This window comes from Microtus pennsylvanicus, chromosome 13 (assembly GCF_037038515.1).
Source record: "Microtus pennsylvanicus isolate mMicPen1 chromosome 13, mMicPen1.hap1, whole genome shotgun sequence".
Taxonomy (NCBI): Eukaryota; Metazoa; Chordata; class Mammalia; order Rodentia; family Cricetidae; genus Microtus; species Microtus pennsylvanicus.
The window spans coordinates 24,459,205-24,479,623 of record NC_134591.1 but is presented as its reverse complement, the minus strand read 5'-3'; the positions used below and the strand labels follow the sequence as shown (position 1 = coordinate 24,479,623).

Here is a 20,419-nt window from a genome sequence, read left to right as displayed (position 1 = left end):
TTTTCCGCTTTGGAATTTTTTTTAAATGATTTGTTTCTTGAGACAGTATCTTAACTCTGCCCAACTGGCCTTGTGCTTGTGGTTACCTCTTGAACCTAGGTCCTCTGGGAGAATTGTCGGCTGACCTCGAACTCAGACCGCCTGCTTCTGTCTCCTGAGTGCTGGAATTTAAAGGCGTTGTTTTCTGTCTTTAAATATGTGTGTTTATGTGTGGAGTCTCTCCTGCCACCGTGTGGGTCCCAGGGAAAGAACTCTAGTAGTCAGGCTTGGTGGCAAGCACCTTTCCCTGTTGAGCCACCTAAACAAAACACTAATAGTAGTAACTCCTAAACAGCTATCAAATCAAACTTAATTACAACTTTGAGGGCTAATATTGTGTCACATTTACTTAAAAAAATACATTTTATTCACATACAGCAACCTTTTTTGTGTGTAATTCTATGAATTTGTAGTTTGTGTGGGCATATATTTGAGTAACCACTGTTATAAATTTGAACATACTGAGCTAACCTAGTTGTTCCAGTCCAAGGCTTCATTTTGAAAATCTGACGAGTTTTGTTAGCGAGTGCAATAGAGGGGAAGCAGAGTTGCGTAATTATCCCCGTTTGAATAAATTGACAGGTGGAGGTGATTTGTGTTCATTCAACAGCTACTTGTTGAGTGCTGTGTCCCACTGGGATATTTTTGGGACGGGGCATTTTTTTTTTTTTAAGCATCCCTAGATTGAAGTTTTGTATGTATAACGAGGACAGTCAACTTTTTAAAATAATACATCTTAAGAAAATAGTATAGTACTTTGAAGAATTCGGGATAAACTGCCCCATGTAAAAGTGATAAAATAGTGTCTGACAAATACCGAGTTCTCAAAAATGTTAGCTGCTGTTACTGCTAGTTAGTAAATGTCAGTCAGTGCTGTCTTCATCCTGTCAGGGCATATTCTCTTCCTGGTAATTAGCTTTCCCGGCCCTTTATGTTCAATATTTCATAGCAGTAAAGCATTAGTGCTAATTTCCTATTTGGATATCCATTTTTATAATCTGAAAATAAAAGCTTGTTTTTATTTTCCCAGACAGGGTTTCTCTTTGTAATAGTCCTAGCTGTCCTGGAACTCTCTGTGTAGATCAGCCTAGCCTTGAACTCACGGAGATAGATCCTCCTGCCTTTGCTTCAAGTGCTGGGATTAAAGGCGTGCATCACCACCACCTGGCTGTATGTTTTTTTTTTTTTAATGGAGTATAAAGTGTACCTGAAAGAGAAAAATTATTTTGCCTTGAGCTCTTGAAGAGAAGGAACAGTACCAGTTTGAGTGCGATGCTTAGACAGTTTGATGCTGCATAGCTTTATTAATCGTTTATCTCTGCTTCTTTCTCACTTTAAACCACTAGGAACATGTTTGACAAACTGAACCGTGATGCCTTTCATATAGTTTCTTATTTTTTGTTCCGAACACTGGATGAGTCTCTTGCCAAAGACGTTTTCAGGTAGGAAAAATTATTTCACTTTCTCTCTTAGTCATTCTCAGATTTGAAAATAGACTTCCAGCTTTGGCCATTATCTTGTTTTAATTAAATATGATAAAATTCTGGTGTGAGCCTTAGAAATGTAATACTTAACCTTTTTATAGCCGAGTGAGGATTTGGGGGTATGTGCGCTTATATTAAAAATTGCATATTTCATAAATACAGATTTTGTTCTTTAACATTTGTTCCTGCTGTTCTTTTTTTTTTTTTTTTTTTTTGGTTTTTCGAGACAGGGTTTCTCTGTAGCTTTGGAGCCTGTCCTGGAACTCGCTCTGTAGACCAGGCTGGTCTCGAACTCACAGAGATCCGCCTGCCTCTGCCTCCAGAGTGCTGGGATTAAAGGCGTGCGCCACCATCGCCCGGCATGTTCCTGCTGTTCTTAATGGCCTTTTTCTGACGTGAGGATTGAGACAGGGTCTCACTATGTCACTCTGGCTAGCCTGGAATTCACTGTGTATACTGTGTGGCTCTGGCTGTCATGAAACTCACTTTAGACCAGGCTGGCTTCTAACTCACAGAGATCTGCCTGTCTCTGCCTCCCAGTGCTGGGATTAAAGACGTGTCCCACCATGCCTGGCTAAAGCCTTTAATCCTATCATATGTGAACCTGTTGGGTCATTCTTAGCTCAGCCACCATTTTTTATTTTTACTTATTTCAAATAAAAATAATTTTTTTCTGATTTGTTTCCCCCTGATTAAAAACTTTGTTGTATAACACAAAATTCTGAGAGCTTCTGTTTTAGAACATGTAAAGACAGATATAAGCGTCATTCCTGACCCCACTAAGCCGAGAACATCACTCTTAACATTTTAGCCTTTTAGTCCTGTTTCCTGTACATGTTTTATTTTTTTCTTTTCTTTTGTACTAGGGATAGAGTTTGCAACTCTGTGCTAGGCAAGGACTCTCCCAGTGGGTTATAACCTCAGCATTGCCCCCCCCCCGAATAAAAAACATGTTGTAAAAGTACAAACAGATGATTCTTTTTGGGGGCTCTTTATGTAGCCCTGGTTGTCCTCATACTCCCAGAGATCCTCCTGCTTTTGCCTCCATACTGCGGGTATAAAAGGCATATACTACCACACTGGACTAAAAGCTTGATTCTTTCAATAAGTATTTATGTCCCAATAAATACTTGGGTAAAAAAGATAATCAAAGGAGTACTAGGTAAATTGTAAGGTTATTATTTTTTTTCTTTTTAATGAATAGGATCTCACTGTTATTCCTGGCTGGCTGATACTCTGTAGATTTTAACTCAGAGAGCTCCACATGCCTTTTTTCCCCAGTTCTAGGATTAAAGCTTGCACCAAGACTGTCTTATTTTTTGGTAAATCTCTATAATATGTAGTTATTTATAATAAACTGAACTCAGCCCACAAATATTGACCTAAGGAAAAAAGAACTATTTTCTCAGTATTTTTAGTTGAGTCAAGAACATTAGTTGAATTCATTTTGCTTTAATGTTTCTGCTGTGGGGAATAATTTTCATGTCTTTTAAATTTTGCTAAGTTTGATTTTGGAAGGGTTCATTAGTCTACTGCTTTTTTGTTTTTAAGAGATTGCTGGCCTCCCTTTGACCAAAAACATGACATGGAATTCCGGAAACATTGCTGTGAATGGTTAAAAGAAATTTCTGTAAGTATTTTCTTTGTAAGATAGAAGATGCAGACTTGAAGGTTCAGATGTGCCTGTAACTCCAGTGCTTGAGAGGCAGAGGCAGGAGGCACCGTCAAAGTTCAAGGCCAGCCTGGGTCTTCCTGGTGGGTACCAGGCTAGCCATGGTGACATGGTGAGACTGCCTTACAAAAATAAGCAATAATAACCACAACAAAAATCCCTTAAGGCTGAGGATATAGCTCAGCAGGTCACTTTCCTAGCATGTTGTAAGCCCTCTGTTCCCTCAACAGCACTGTAACAGAACCATCCAAACCAAACCAAGAACAACAAAACAGGCTGCTTAATTACATTATTCTTTTTGTAAAAATGAAACGTGTGTGTGTGTCTGTATAGGACAGAGGTTGATTTTGGATGTCTAACTTAATCATATATTTTTATTTATTGAAACTGGATATTTTTTTAAATATATATTTATTTATTATGTATACAATATTCTGTCTCTGTGTATCCCTGAAGGCCAGAAGAGGGCACCAGACCCCCTTACAGATGGTTGTGAGCCACCATGTGGTTGCTGGGAATTGAACTCAGGACCTTTGGAAGAGCAGGCAATGCTCTTAACCACTGAGCCATCTCTCCAGCCCCAAAACTGGATATCTTTCCTGTCTCTTTTTCTCCCCCCGTTTCTCTTTCTCTTTTTTTTTGGGGGGGGGGGAGTGTCTTTGTGTAGCCCTGGCTGACGTAGAACTTATTCTTTAGACCAGACTGGCCTTGAACTTAAAGATCTGCCTACCTCTGCCTCCCAGGTACTAGAATTAAAGATATGTGCCACCATTCCTAGCCAAAGCTGGTTTTCTTGCTGAACTTGGAGCTTCTCCCTTACTGCTGGTCTTATTGGCCAGCTTGCCACCGTAAATCATATTTCTGTCTTCCAGAGTTCTGAGATTACAGACATATGCTTTAGTCTGTCTTCTTTTTTCATTCTGGGAATTTTATCTACTGAGCTATCTCCCTAAGCCCCAAAATGAAAGATTTTATTGTGTAACTCTGGCTGGCCTGGAACTATGTAGCTGGTCTTAAGCTCATAGAGATCTGTATACCTGCATCTGCCTGGGTGCTCAGGTTAAAGGCCTTTATTTCTCTCCCTACCTAGGACTGGGGTTATGTGTGTAACACTGTACCCGGCCTTTTCAGGTTTTAAAAATGGTAGGAGAGTGGATAGGAGTATTTATGTGTCCCCCCCCCCCTTTTTTGGTGTTTTGAGGCAGGGTTCCTCTGTAACAGCTGTAGCTGTCCTAGAACTAGCTCTTGTAGACCAGTTGGGTCTTGAACTCACAAAGATCCACCTGTCTCTGCCTTCCTAGTACTGGGATTAAAGGTGTGCACTATCACCACCTGGCTGCTTTGTTTTCTGACTTTTTCTCTGTTCCACTGTGGAAATTGATCTTTTAAGCCACTGTGCCATGAAGGGGGTGTGTTGATGGTTTACTGTCCTGCCGTGAGGAGCTCATGTGTGGCCCACTGTGAGATTATCACACACCTTTAAAAAAATATAGTGATGGGGTTGGAGGAATGGCTCAGTGGTTAAGAGAACCCAGTGGTTCCAGAGAACACAGGTTTGATTACATGGCAGATCACAAGCTTCAGTTCCAGTAAACTGCAGTTCTAGGGTATTTGATGCCCACTTCTGACCTTAGCTCCCAGTGCATGTAGCTGGTATACAGACATACATGAAGGCAAAATATCCAGACAAATAAAATAATAAAATTAAGAAAAATAGTGATTAAAAATGTGACAGTTACTGTTGGTTGAATCGTCTCATGTCTTTTCTTAGGCTGAATGTGGAAGTTTTCCCCAGGTTGTTGGCTCACTGTTTCTTTCTCCTGGTGGTCCTAAGTTTATTCATCTGATGTATCATTTTGCAAGATATGTTGCAATCAAATGTATTAAAATACAATCTAATGGTAAGTTTACTTATACTTATCTTTATTCTTGAATTGTTATTGTTCATAATTTTAAAATCAAGATCAAATTAAACCATTTGCCTGAAAAAGCAAATGGTTAGTTAATATTTTACTCATCTATGGTTGGAAACTTCATAATGAACTTGTTAATATTTGTGTTACTTTATTATGTTCTGGTGCAGGGATTGGGGCACATTTTCCATAGGAAAGCTAGATAAGTATGTTAGGTTTTATGGACCACTTAATTTTGTTCTGTTTTTACAGCCCTTTAGAAATACAGGAACTGCCAGCATGGTAGCACGTGTGTGTAATCCTAGCACTTGGAGGTAGAGGCAGGATGAACAGACATGTAAGCTCACCTGTGCTAAATATTAAGTTCCGGGCAAACCTGCACTACCTAGTGAGAACCTGCCTTTTAAAATATTGTAGAAATCTATTCTTACCTTGCTTGGCTTAAAGATAACCACTGAGACAATCAGGCCTCTAGTCCAGTGTGCTGAATATTGTTAGCAGTTTAGTTCGGTTACTGGCATTGGCTGATAATTTCTATTTCAAAATTTTTTGATTCATTAGCTCATCAAAATCAAATAAATGATTTCTTAGAGCTAATAAAAATGAATAGTATTTGTAGTTTATTAACTATGGTGCTGTTTTCTTTTGGTCATAAAGTATGGACAGGTATAAGGCAAAAGTGTTGAAGTGTTAAGTCCTGCCTGTCTTCTGGTTTCCTGACATGACTCATTTTGAATAGTCATTTAGTATACTCTATTAAAAATCAGACTATGAGAACTCACCCTGTTTTTTTTTTTTTTTTAAATATTTATTTATTTACTTATTATGTATACAGTGTTCTGTCTGTGTGTATGCCTGCAAGCCAGAAGAGGGCACCAGACCTCATTACAGATGGTTGTGAGCCACCATGTGGTTGCTGGGAATTGAACTCAGGACCTTTGGAAGAGCAGGCAATGCTCTTAACCTCTGAGCCATCTCTCCAGCCCCCTCACCCTGTTTTTTTTTTAAACTTTGTTGTTTCTCTCTCTGTTGGTTTTTTTTTTTTTCTTTCTTTTTTTGGTGATAGGACCTCTCTTCCTAACTCTGGCTGTCGTGGAACTCACTGTAGATCAGGCTGGCTTCAAACTCAGAGATCCCTGCCTCTGCCTCCTAAGTGCTGGGACTAGTGTGTACAACCAGGCTTGGCAGTTTTGATGTTTTCAGTTGTATAAACAACAGTGTGATCAGTAATACAAGCAAATGTTCTTTCTTCCTTCCTCTTCCCTTCCTTCTTTTCTAGCCTTTGTTTCCCTTCTACTGGGATTACAGACATGTGCCACTTGGACCAGCAAACTTTTTGTTTAAAAAAAAAAAAAGAGCCGGGCGATCGTGGCGCACGCCTTTAATCCCAGCACTTGGGAGGCAGAGGCAGGCGGATCTCTGTGAGTTCGAGACCAGCCTGGTCTACAAGAGCTAGTTCCAGGACAGGCTCCGAAACCACAGAGAAACCCTGTCTTGAAAAAAAAAACAAAAACAAAAAAAATAAAATAAAATAAAAAAGAAAATCAAACCAGACTGGAGAAATGACTCAGCTGTTAAAGGCTATATTAACAATCCAATATATATATATATATATATATATATATATATGTATGTATGTATGTATGTATGTATGTATGTATATGTATACACACACACACATATATACATATATATATACACACACACACATACACACACATATATATGTATATATATCATATATGAGCAAGCAGGCACGTGCACACGCACACACACACACACAGTTAAGTAATAAATAGATCTAGGAATGGTGATTTATGCCTGTAATCTAAATTCTAGAAGACTGAGGCAGGAGGATTTCAAGTTGAGGGCCAACTTGGGCTGCATAGTGAGTTTAGGCCTCCTTCATTCATGGGTTACATGGGAGACCAAGTTTGGTGTGCTAACACTTGGGAGACTGAGCCAGGAATATTGCTAGTTTGAGGTCAACCTGGGCTACAATGTAAATTCCAGGCCGGTTTGGGCTCATAGTGAGAGTGTCTAAAAAACACTGTCCAAACCAAATAAAAAATGAACGAAGCTCATAAATGTGACTATAGCCCTGGTTTTGGATTTGTTTTCCACTTGGAAATCATTGGGTGTCAGTTGATAGACCTTTCTTCTTTCTTTTTTAGAACTCCTTTTTATTAAACTGAACAAATCACCCTAATTTGTTTACGTAACCTACAGCTGAGAAACATTTGGCTAACCTTTATAAGAACAGTGCTACAACCCAAACTTTATGAGTATGCATTTACCTGCTCTTTCCAGGTATGATGTTTCCAAACATCTGTGAGCATGCTTTATACATATTTATATACTTTAAATCTAATGCCATATTAGCATTGTGCCTCTTTTTCTGTAAATAGGTGATTTATCCCAATTATATGTAATGCAAGCTGTTTTATATAAAATATGCATGTGTGGATTTTTCATTGTTTTGTTTGGTATAACCCTGGCTGGCCTTAGTCTTTCTCTGTGGCCAAGGCTGGCCTTGATCTCCTGATCTCCTTCTCCCTCCCAAGTACCAGCATCATAGGTGCGTACCACCATACTCAGCTAAGTATTTGGATTTAATAAGAATTTATTTTGTATTTGTGTTTCTGAATATAACTTCTGATTTAAAGTAATTTTAGTCAAGATTTTGAATGTCTAGGTGACTTCTGAATTCAGTGAACTAATTTTCTTTAACTAATTAGGCGTTGTGGAGGTTTCTACGCAGCTTGCTGGGATGTGGATATGTTGTGTTTTTTTTTTTTATATTTATTGATTTATTATGTATACAATACTCTGTCTGTGTGTATGCGTGAAGGCCAGAAGAGGACACCAGACCTCATCACAGGTGATTGTGAGCCACCATGTGGTTGCTGGGAATTGAACTCAGGACCTTTGGAAGAGCAGGCAATGCTCTTAACCTCTGAGCCATCTCTCCAGCCCAGATATGTTGTGTTTTTGTTTGTTTGTTTTTCCTGTGTAACAGTCCTGGCTGTCCTGCCTAGGACTCACTTTGTAGTCCAGGTTGACCTTGAACTCACAGAGATCCACCTGCCTCTGCCTCCTGAGTGCTGGGATTAAAGGCCTGCACCACCACCTTCTACCTGGTAAGTTTTAAGTGCAGTGTGGAGACCCTGCTTGGGAGAATATCCTTATTTTTTTACTATTAATCTGTCTTTACAGTAGGTTTTATAGATAAAAGCCTGACCTCTGATATGTTTGTATGGATTCTTCTTCATTGATCACCAGTAACAAAGTGAAAAGTTGCTTACAAAATGGCACAGGTTTTATTTTATTTTTTTCTCCCGTTTGTTTTATTGAAAAAACAAGCTCATGGTGATGATGTCTGCGATCTTGTCTTCCTTATAGATTCTCTGCGTTTTGCAGAAACATTTAATGCAAAGCAACAGGATATGCACAAGTGCATTGCCAGATGCCACGTAGCACGTAACAGATTTTTACAAATTTTGCAAAGAGAACATTATGTTACCCAAAAATACCAGGAAAACGCACAGTAAGTCATATTTTAAAGTTAGTAAATAGTTTTCTTTTTAAAAAAAAAATCCCAATATAAACAAGCCTCGACATGATCTATGCCTACTTCAAATACTTGATTACTAATATTGTATTTTAGTTACACAATTTTTGAAATTATTTTTATTTTATGTGTTTGGCTGCTTTACTTGCACGTATGTCTGTGCATCACATGTACCTGCTGCCCACAGAGGCCAGGAGAGGGAGTTAGAGACAGTTGTGAGCCACTGTGTGGGTGCTAGAAGTTGAACCAGAGTCCTTGAAGGGCAGCAAGTGTTCTCATTTGCTTAGTCATCTCTTTGGTCATGGAGTTGTAGTTTTAAGTTTTAATTGTGTTATTCATTCTGTAAATTTTTCCATGTTTCTGTTCTGTGTTTAATGTTTATTTCATAGTTTGAATAGATATTTTGTACCTACCAACAAGTACTCTATATTAGTCATTTCATAGCACATTCATTCATTCATTGTTACTTGAGCCTTGCCATATAGACTGTTTCTTGCCATATGAACTGTGTTTTTCTTCTACATCCGGAGAGTTGACATGTGGCATACTCTAGTTTATAGTATTTATTTACTGTATGTGTGTTTATCTGTTCAACAAATTCTTTTTTCTGTGCACTGGTGTCACAGCATGAAATGAGACAGGTAAGACTGTCACGGAATAGTTTTATCTTTTTACTTTTACGTGTAAAAATAAATGTATTGTTTGTACACTCCGTATTGTGCAAGTGGAAGTTAGGGGACAACTTTTGAGTTGAGTCTCACCTTCTGCTGTATCGTTTTGGGGATCAAACTCAGGATGTCAGGCTTGGAGCCAAGTGCTTTTCCTCATTGAATCATCTTGCTGGTCTCTTTAGTTTTTATTATTAAAACATTGCAGTAAAGATAAGAATAAAGAAAACAAACAGGTGGCTCATACCAGTTCAATACAATGGAAATGTTCTTTTTTGTTTTTTTCTTGCAGTTTGTCTATTAAGCAAATACGAAATTTGAGATCAGAATACATGGCCCTACAAAATCAAATTAAAAGGCAAGTGACCTTTAGAGCCGGAATTTACCTTACACAGAGTTTAGGTCTTGAATTATGAGTGATAAACTACTAAAAATAGAAATAGAGTAAATATCATTAGCCAGTTGATGTTAGTACTAGAGCATGGTTTTTCCCTCTCACTTTAATAAAGTTCTTAAAAATTACTGCTTTGAACTTGAGTTCTTTTGTTTTTGAGACATGTCTGCTCTGGGACTATAGAGCAGGCTAGCCTTGAACTCAGATCTGTAATTAGGATTACAGGGATGCACCATCACACCCAGCTGAGAGCTTTGTTGTTGTTGTTGTTATTTTTAACTGAAATGCCTGTTTGTAGATTTGCAGACCAGTTTTCTTGGATGTGAAATTACCATGTGGATTTTTTAACGACTAATTTGTTTGTTTAATTTTTTTATTAGAATGAACCCCTCTGATGACCAGAGTAATATACAAGAGGAAATTCAAAAGGTGAGATACATTTTTTTTTTTTTTTTTTTTTTTTTTGGTTTTTCAAGACAGGGTTTCTCTGTGGCTTTGGAGCCTGTCCTGGAACTAGCTCTTGTAAACCAGGCTGGTCTCCAACTCTCAGAGATCCGCCTGCCTCTGCCTCCCGAGTGCTGGGATTAAAGGCGTGCGCCACCACCGCCCGGCTCATGAGATACATTTTTTAAATAGCAGAGGATATGCTTACTGTGAAAGTTTCTATAGGGCATTAATGTTAGCGTTTTCTAGATCAGTGTATTTCAGAGACCTGACAATGTAAATTCCAAATGAGAAGTAGCAACAAAAAACATATATAACAACTTGAGTTTTGTCTAAAAATATAATTTTTGTGTATATATATCCACACATGGGGAGATAACAATGTTAATAATGGGGCATTGGTGGAAAGATTTTGTTTTATGTGTTCTAAGTTTTCTGCAATGAGCCTTTAGCATATGAAGGCAAAATGTTACTTTCAAAAGAGCAGGAGACATGGCTGAGTAGCGGCTGCTCTTTTGGAGGACCCGGGTTTGGTTTCTAGCACCCATATAGCCCCTCTCAGTCCCTGTAACTCCTGGGAGATCTGAAGTCCTTTTCTGGCCTTCACTAGCAGTGGGTGAATCTGGCACACATACATACGTGCAGGCTGAACATCAGATACATAAAATAATAATAATGAAATGTTAAAGAACAGGAAACTTTTTATTTTAAAAAACACCTCATTGCTGTCAAAGGAAACTAAGTTCATAATGTGCACACTTACCTTACCTTTACTCTGAGAAGAATGGGAGTGTTTCTCATTTGCTTTTGTGAGGTTTTTTTTTTTTTCTGATTGAATCCTGCTTACTTACTTCATCTTTCATTTCTCTCTTTTTGAGACAGGGTCTGGATACATAGCCCTGGCTGCTTGGAAGTCAGTCCAGCAGCCTAGATCTTTCAGAGCTCTGTCTGCCTCGCCATTAAGTGGTTGGCTTAAAGGTGTGTGCAACCACCACATCTAGCATTTGTTTTCTTCCTTTTTGAGCCTGCCATATGTAATACAATTTTTTAATGGTAGTATAATGATTTTTTAAGTTTGTTTGAAGATTAAATTAGCTTTATTTTCCCTAAGAAATTCTTTAAGTTAGCCCTGGTGGCACAAGTCTTTAATCCTAGCACTTGAGAAGCAGAGGCAGGCTGAACTCTGAGTTGGAGGCATGGTCTAATCTAGTTCTTTGCCAGCCAAAGTTACATAGTGAGAACCTGTTTCAAGTCCCTTCCTCCCAAAAAACATTTTTTTTCAAGCCCCTTTGGAGATAATATCAGTGCTTTAAACAGTTAGAATGCCATCACTTGATTTTCTTCTCAGCTGTATTTCTTTTGTTAGAAGGGGTGAACAAATACTTATGCCAGCGTTTTCTTAGAATACATATGTGTTATTTATTTGTTTGTTTACTATGTATACATTGTTCTGTCTGCATGTATGTACCAGATCTCATTAAGATGGTTGTGAGCCACCATGTGTTTACCGGGAATTGAACTTAGGATATCTCTAAGAGCAACTCTTAACCTCTGAGCCATCTCTCCAACTCCTAGAGTACATATATGTTGTGTGTGGATTTCTTATTTTGTTTTGTTTTCAAAGGTTCGGTCTTTGTGGACGTTAGTGAATGAGACACTCCTGTTTTTGGAAAAGGAGAGAGAAGTTGTTAGTTCACTCTTCAGTGTTGATAACCAGTGTGTTTTGGATGGAACTAATGTTACTGTTAATATACCAAGACTCTTACTTGACAGAATCGAGGAACAGATGTGTCAGGTAAACTTTGTTGTTTAGGAAATGTGTTAAAACAGCCTCACTGCTTTTTATATTTCCTGTCAACTCTGCTTTCCCACTGCTTCCAGCATTTGTGTTCTTTATCGTCTCTAGTGAAGCCTTCATAGAGGTCCTGTCAAAGGTATGTGTATTTGGATTTATTGCTTTAGTTACCTCTTCTTCATTGTACAATTTTGTGTAGCATGGAGAGCTTAAGATTGCTTAGTATGAAAATAGTACTGTTTTGGTTCTTTACATTTTTTTGTGTATGTATGTACGTGTACACACATACACACATTCACACATATTCACACATGTGTGTATTTGGTGGTCAGAGGACAACGTAGTCTCTTCTTCGTTTGTGTCCTGAGGTTGAACTCCGCTTGACAGTGTTGGTGTCAATGTCTTTATCCCCTGAGCCATTTCAACTCCCTCTGAATTAGTTCTTTATACATTTCCCCCTTCCTCAGCCTCATCAGTGCTGGGATTATAGGCCCCACCAAGCCCAGCTCTCTTTGTATCTTTTTTTTTTTTGTTGAGTTTAGGAAGGGTTTTGTTCTTCAGTAATTTGGAAAACAAGCCGTGGGGGAAATTTGTGGTAGGTCTCTATCCTGGAACTTGCTATGTAGGCCATGCTGGCCTCAGACTCACAGAGATCTGTCTGCCTTTGTTTGACTCCTGAGTGCTATGTAGACCATGCCTGGCCTTCCATATATATATATATATATATATATATATATATATATATATATATATATACACACACACACACACACACACACACACACACACACACACACACACACAGTTTTCTTTCTGTCACTACAGATTTACCTACATTTTCTTAACAGTGCCATGACTTCAACAGCTTCCTTTCTATCAATAATTTTATTTTTGTCTTTTTTTTTTCTAAACAAAGTCTTATTGTGTATGTCTGACTGGCTTGGAACTAGCATTGTAGACCAGGTTGGCCTTGAACTCATATGGCTCCACTTACCTTTACTTTTTTTGAATGCTGGGATTAAAGACATGCACCACAGCTTCTGGTCCCTGTACAATATTACTAATATTTCTAATCTTTCTTCTTCAGCCAAAGTACCACTCATACACCATCTATGTATTTCTGTCTTCATGTGGAACATTTTAATTGTCTGACTTACTTATTCTTTCCTTAGTAAGTACAGTTTATTTAGTATCTACCACCTATTTGGTATTGATTGTAGTATATAGAAGTTACATGGATAAAAAAAATATTTTGTGAAGAGATTTCACTTTAGGGTGCAATATATGTGCATCAGATTCATAGTATGTAACACTCTAGATGTATAAATTCAAATTCCTCTAGGGTGTAGGGCAGGTATCAGAAAAGACATTAAGATTGGGGGTGGTGGCGCAGGCCTTTAATCCCAGCACTGGGGAGGCAGAGGCAGGTGGATCTCTGTAAGTTCGAGACCAGCCTGGTCTACAAGAGAGAGTTTCAGGACAGGCTCCAAAGCTACAGAGAAACCCTATCTTAAAAAACAAAACAAAGGGCTGGAGAGATGGCTCAGAGGTTAAGAGCATTGCCTGCTCTACCAAAGGTCCTGAGTTCAATTCCCAGCAACCACATGGTGGCTCACAACCATCTGTAACGGGGTCTGGTGCCCTCTTCTGGCCAGCAGGCATACACACAGTCGGAATATTGTATACATAATAAATAAATAAATATTAAAACAAACAAAACAAAAACAAAACAACAAAAAAGAAAAGACATTAATTATGTTTAAGAATATAGATAAGGCAGGAAGTGGTCACGTCTTTAGAGAAAATCACTATTTTTTAATTTGAGGTAGGGTCTCACTGTATAACTCTGGCTCGCTTAGAAGTCATACCAGGCTGGCCTCAAATTAAGAGATCCATCTGCCCCTGCTTTGTGAGTGTTGGAATTAAAGGTGTGTAACACCATGCCTGACTTCCACCTTGTTTTTTGAGGCAAGGTCTCTCACTGACACCAGGGACTCACTGATTAGCCTGGCTGTCCAGCGAGTTCTAGGGATCATCCTGTCTTCATTTGCATTGCTGGGATTACAAGTACTTGCCACCAAACCCACTTTTTTTGGTGGGTAATGGGGACCTCATACTTGGATGGTGAACACTCAAAAGACTGAATTCTCTCTCCAGCCTCCTCATTTTTTCCCTCTTTCTTTCTGTGTTTCTTTTCTTGCTTTTGTGTATGCTCTCAGGTATGTGAGCTCATGGAAGCCAGAGGACAATTTCAGGTGTCTTTTCTTGTTTTTCAGGTGATAATCCACCTTTTTTTTTTCTTTTGAGACAGGTTCTCTTACTGACCTGCAACTCTAGTAAGCTGGGCTAGCTGACATTTTTGCAACTTTTGTTAAAATAAATTTGTCAGTTGAAAGGCAGAGACAGGCAGATCTCTGGGTACAGGGCCAGCCTGGTTGACATAGTGAGTTCTAACCCAGCTAGGCTACATAGTAAGACCCTGTCTCAAAGAAAAAAAATTGTGATCCCTTTTGCAAATTTGCTTTCTCATTAGACTTTTTATAAAAAAAACTGATTTATTTTACTTTTTATGCGAATGAGTGAGTGTACACACTGCATGTGCACTTGGTGCTCAAAAATGCCAGAAGAGGGAAGCATTTGGTTCCCTGGACCTAGAGGTAGAGACAATCGTAAGCTGCCATGTGGGTGCTGGGAACTGAACTCGAGTCCTGCTAGGGCACCAATTGATCCAATTGATCTTCATTAATGAATCCTCTTTCCAGCCCCTCTATTTTTCTTTCCATCTGTTTGATTTTATTTTCTGCTAGATTTTAGCCTTTTGCATGATATAAAAATGTGTGAATTCTTTGAAAATTCCTTTTGGATTGAAATTTTTTCCATAGTTTTATGTTTGGGTGGTGATCAATTTATCCCTTAAGGTGTGATAATAGTAAAAAGCATAAGTATGTAAGTATTGCCAAAAGAACCTACAGATCTTTGCTTTTTTACCCCTGTACATCTTTAGTTGCAGATGGGAAATGTTTATGAGGCTGGAAAGTTGAACCTCTTAACCATTATCCAGTTGTTAAATGAAGTCTTGAAAGTAATGAAATATGAACATTGTAAGGCTGGCCAAGCAAGACTGATAATAGACCTTCACTACCTTGAAAAAGAAGCCAAATTACAGAGGGAAAGATTATCAGATATGAAACATATGAGGTACACAAAAAAAATTTTTGTTACTTTACTATGGGGTGGGTAGGGTGGTTTTTCCAGCAGAAATTGTGTATAATTTTTCAGCTTTGGCATATAAGTTAAGTACTGGTATTTGGGCCTGAGACATGTCTCAGCAGTTAAGAACACCTCGCAGCAACTACATGGTGGCTCATAACCATGTGAAATAAGATCTGGTGCCCTCTTCTGCCCTGCAGGCATACATGCAGACAGAACACTGTATATATAATATATCTTAAAAAAAGAAAAATACTGGTATTCAAGAGTCTTATGTAAGGAATTTCCAGAAAGATATGTGAAGTAAAAGGACAAGTAATGTAGTTTTTATTTTTATTTTTGGAATAAATTATTTGTCTTATGATAATTCTTTTTGTTTTTGAGACAGTCTCACTTTTTAGGCCTGATTGTCTTATAACTCACTATGTAGAACAGGTTAACCTTGAACTCATACATGGTGGCACACAGCTATAATCATAGTACTTGGGAGGCTGAGGCATGAAGATTGTGAGTTTGGGGCCAACCTACTCTATATAGTGAGTTCCCCTGAAAATTGAGCATGAAAAAAGTTCCTCATTTGAGTTGGAAGATCATGAGCTTGGCTCCCTATAGGAGTTGATGGAGTGGGAGTGGAATTCAGAGTGAAGATTAGAGCTTGGGGAAAATAATGCCCTGTGGCAAAAGCCTAATCCCAGTTTTTAGGAGGCCCTGGCAGGAGGTGGTGGAGTTCAGGGACATCTTCTGTTAAGTAGCCTAGGCCAGTCTACTGTGTGTGACCCAGTCTCAAAAATGTTTGTTTTTAAGATAAGTGGAGTAGTAGATGTATGATTGCTTTTTTGTTTTAAAATGAGAAAAAATATATTTTAAATTCTGAAGAGTCACTTGTGAGAGTTAATTCAATTTATATGTAGTTTAATGGTTAATTTTTTATATTCTCTTCCCTAATACTATTTTCTTAAATTGTGCTATATTTTTATTTGTCCTTCAAATACAGTTATTTCTTATGATATCATAGGCATAAAATTAAAGAGAACGTCACTGCAATAAGACATTCTGTCCTTGAAAAGGAAGGAAAATGGCATCAGAAGTGGAAAGAATTTCTTGGTCTGTCTCCTTTCGGTCTAATTAAAGGCGGGTCTTCAGTAAGTACTCTAGATTTGTGTTTTGGAGAAGAGTTTAATTTTGGCAATTCTCTTTGTTGTCTTTAAGCTTTTTATTTATTTATTTATTTATTATTTTTTTATTTTTTCGAGACAGGGTTTCTTTGTAGCTTTGGTGCCTGTCCCGGAACTAGCTCTTGTAGACCAGGCTGGTCTCGAACTCACAGAGATCCGCCTGCCTCTGCCTCCTGAGTGCTGGGATTAAAGGTGTGCGCCACCACTGCCCGGCTGTCTTTAAGCTTTAACAGTCTTTTAATTTATGTTACAGTAATCTAGAAATGTGTGTGCATGTGTATGTATTGTGTTTACACTGAAGTTTTTTTAATAATTGTATATAATTATTATATGTTTGATGGAGCTGGGGCAACACATATGTGCCATGGTGCACATACAGAGGGCACAGGGTGACTTTATGGTGTCAGTTCTTCCCATCCCTTTTTGCTTGTGTTCCTGGAATGGAAGTCAGGCCCTCAGACTTGCCTGACAAGTGCTTTTTCCTGCAGCTATCTCATCAGTCCAAGTTATTATTATTTATTTTTTTTGAGACAATTTCATGTATCTTCGGTTGGCCTTAAACTTGCTGTGTGATGATGGACATGACCCAGTGATCCTCCTGCATCTGCTCCCAATTGCTAGAATTATAAGCCCGCACCACATGCTCGTTCAGTGGTTTTCTTTTAGCGACAGGTATCTGTTGTGCAGATATGTATTGTAGGCTGATCTGGAGTACTTGTAGCCTAAGCTGTTTATTACATGCTAGGATTATAGTGTGTGCTACTGTGCAGTTCAGATGTTTTAATTAATTTGTATAATTTTTTTCTAAGTACATTACAGTTCTTCATTAAGCTACAGTTATTTATAGTTACTCATTTTAAATTCAGAGGGTTAAAATACTATTAAATAAAATTTGAAACTTGTTTATACAAATAATACATTGTTTGATTTAAAAAAAAATGTTTGCAAGGGTGGGAGAGGTGGTCTATCCTTAAGCCTACTGTTTTGAGTCCTAGCACCATGCGGTGGCTCATAACCAGCTAAAACTCCAATCTTAGGGCTTCTGATGCCTGCTTCTGGCTTCTGTGGGCAACAGGCACACACATGGTGCTCATACATGTAGGCAAAATGTCCATACTCATAAAACTTAAAAAAAAAAGTAGTCGCAGGATAAATGTTTGGTAATTCATTAGGAGGAAAAATCTATTCGTAGATGAACTTAGCTTTGTCATTGTGGTTGTTTGTGAGAGTGTTTAATATTGTGAATTCTGTATTTTAAGGCTGTGGATCTTTTGCCTCCCATGTCTCCCCTTTCGTTTGATCCTGTGTCAGAGGAAGTATATGAAAAAAGTGTACTTTTAAAGTATCCTGCTTCACTTCCAGGTTGGTGAGCTCCCCCCAGTCCCCTTTTAAAGACAGTGTCTCATTGGTAAAGCATTGCTTGACCTGGCACATACTGTGTAGACCAGGCTGGCCTGGAACTTGGAGCAGTCCTCTTGCCTCTGCCCTGAGTGCTGGAAGTATACATGTTCACCACTGTACTTGGTTTATTTTTCATTGTTCATAATAGTTATTTATATTTTTAAAATAATTTTTACATTTATTTGCATGTGTATGTACACTCAACAGTGCTTGTGTTGAGGTTGCAGAACAACCGGGTTCCCTCTTTTAGCATGTGAGACCCCAGGATCAAATTCAGATCCTGGGTAACGTTTCTTTAATCCATCTTGCCTGCTCTCCAGTTATTTTTACTGTGAAATGTACGTAAAATTTCTGTTTTGGTGGCAAAAATGTCATGAAAAAGGATAGAATCGTATCATTTGTAAAACATGAATGTTTCAGCCTATGTGAGGACTGGGATTAAGGTGTGAGACACTAAACCTGGTGTTTTATTCAGTACGGAACAGTAGTTAGCCTGGATTTAGAACCCTGGCTTGACAAATCATCTTTAGGACTTTGATGGTAAAGTCTGGCTTCCTGCTTTCTGCTACAGCTGACCATTGACTGTCTCATTGTTCATTTGTGCACAATTAGGTTACAATTTATGGTTGCTTATAAGACTTTTCTTTTTATGTTATGCAGATTAGTTGGGACATGCCTAAATGTAGGTTTGTTTTTATATGTTTGGATTGTGTATATGTATATTCTAGAAGCTCATTATTTTCCAAGTTTAAAAAATTGTCTTCCTGTGTCTTCTCTAATATTGCCTGTCTTTTTTTTTTTAATATTTTTATTTATTTATTATGTATACAATATTCTGTCTGTGTGTATGCCTGCAGGCCAGAAGAGGGCACCAGACCCCATTACAGATGGTTGTGAGCCACCACGTGGTTGCTGGGAATTGAACTCAGGACCTTTGGAAGAGCAGGCAATGCTCTTAACCTCTAAGCCATTTCTCCAGCCCCCGTCTTTCATTATTAAATTGATTTTATGTGTGTGTTTATATGTTTGCATATATCTGTGCAAACGTGTGCACGAGGGTACCCATGGAGAACAGAAGAGGTGTCACATTCCTGTGAGCTAGACTTAAGACATTTTTGAGTTGCCTGATGTGGGTGTTGGGAGCCAAACTCTGGTTCTGTAAGAGCAATAAGCTGTAGTTGAACTTTTCATTGGGACCTTTGGCTCCTCTATAATGACACAGAGACGTATTATGAAGCTCAACTGATAGCTTAGGCTTGTTCCTAACTAGTTCTTAAAATTTAACCCATTTTATTAATAGATTTGCTGCCACATGGCTCGTGGCTGTTACTTCTCTTGCATGTCTTGCTTGTTCTCTCTCCATATCTCTGCACTTTTTCTTCCTAAGCACCCTCTGTGCCTGGAAATCCTGCATAGCTATTGGCTGTTCAGAGTAACATATCTTTACACCATGTAATCAAATATCTTTCAACAAGCTGGGTGGAGTTGGTGCACGCCTTTAATCCCAGCATTTAGGAGGCATAGGCAGGCAGATCTCTGGGAGTTTGAGGCTAGCCTGGGCTACAGAGCAAGTTCTAGGACAGGCTCCAGGGCTGCAAGGAAATCCTGTCTTGAAAAACCAACTGCTGAGCCATCTCCATCTTTCATTTTTAAATCCTTTCCTTCTGGAATTCTGCCTTAGTTAGGGTTTCTATTGCTGTAAAGAGACACCAGGACCATGGCAACTCTTGTAAAGGAAAACATTTGATGGGGTGGCTTACAGTCCATTATGCTGGTACATGGAGGCATGCGGACAGGCGTGGTGCTCGAGCTGAGAGGCCTACATCTCCGGCCACAGGCAACAGGAAGTGATCTGAGACTCATGACTTGAGCATAGGAGACCTCAAAGCCCACCTCCAAAGTGACACACTTTCTCCAACAAGGCCGTACCTACTCCAACAAAGCCACACCTCCTACTAGTAAGCCACCTCATTAAATGTTTTCCTTTACAAGAGTTGCCATGGTCCAGGTGTCTCTTTACATGTTTACATAAACATAACTAAAAGAATACTTTTTACACTTCCTTAGATACACATAAAGAACATAACCAAGAAAATGGTAATGGAAGAGAAGCTGATACCCTAGGAGGTGTGTGTGATCTAGCCGACAGGTAAAGCTTTTGATTTTCATACTGACTGCTGATTTGAATCTCATCTTAAGCCAGTTTACAACTTTCTGTACTGTAGAATAGTGTGTGATTTCTTCCTCTCAACTAGACAGTGTTTTTACTGCAGACCCATTCTTGCAGAAGACATTCAGTACTTGCTGTGCCTGGGCATTTCTTTCCTCTTCTGTTTATCTGAATATTGGATTACATAATGGGGATTGTCTGAGTTTTGAAGGAAGTATAGGTTTGGAAATTGCAGAAGGTAAGTTTGGGAATCTTGCCCTTTCCTTTATGTGTGTGCTATTTTTGAATCACTTTTAATTATTGAATCTAAAATTTTGGGGCATTTGAGGTAATCTGGTTTGGTAGGGAACAGACTAATGCTTTCTGTTGCAGTGGCTGAGTCTAATTTAGCTTTCAGTTGGTCCGTGTTTTCTGTCTTTTTTATCTTTCTATTTTTCTTTTGAAGTTTTTTGAGACGGGGTTTTTCTGTGTAACTTTTGGCTG

At 38.6% G+C, this 20,419-nt stretch overlaps 1 protein-coding gene across 1 annotated transcript in view; it reads left to right on the top strand.

Moving 5' to 3' along the window:
- Haus6 (HAUS augmin like complex subunit 6) overlaps nt 1–20,419 on the top strand; it is a 38,852-nt gene that overhangs the window by 782 nt on the left and 17,651 nt on the right. The window contains exons 2-12 of the mRNA XM_075946754.1: nt 1,386–1,481; nt 3,075–3,153; nt 4,967–5,096; nt 8,511–8,655; nt 9,640–9,705; nt 10,122–10,170; nt 11,810–11,980; nt 14,985–15,178; nt 16,206–16,332; nt 17,625–17,727; nt 19,834–19,915. Of these exons, the coding sequence (XP_075802869.1) occupies nt 1,386–1,481; nt 3,075–3,153; nt 4,967–5,096; nt 8,511–8,655; nt 9,640–9,705; nt 10,122–10,170; nt 11,810–11,980; nt 14,985–15,178; nt 16,206–16,332; nt 17,625–17,727; nt 19,834–19,915 (1,242 nt within the window). The remainder of the gene's footprint in view (nt 1–1,385; nt 1,482–3,074; nt 3,154–4,966; nt 5,097–8,510; nt 8,656–9,639; nt 9,706–10,121; nt 10,171–11,809; nt 11,981–14,984; nt 15,179–16,205; nt 16,333–17,624; nt 17,728–19,833; nt 19,916–20,419) is intronic.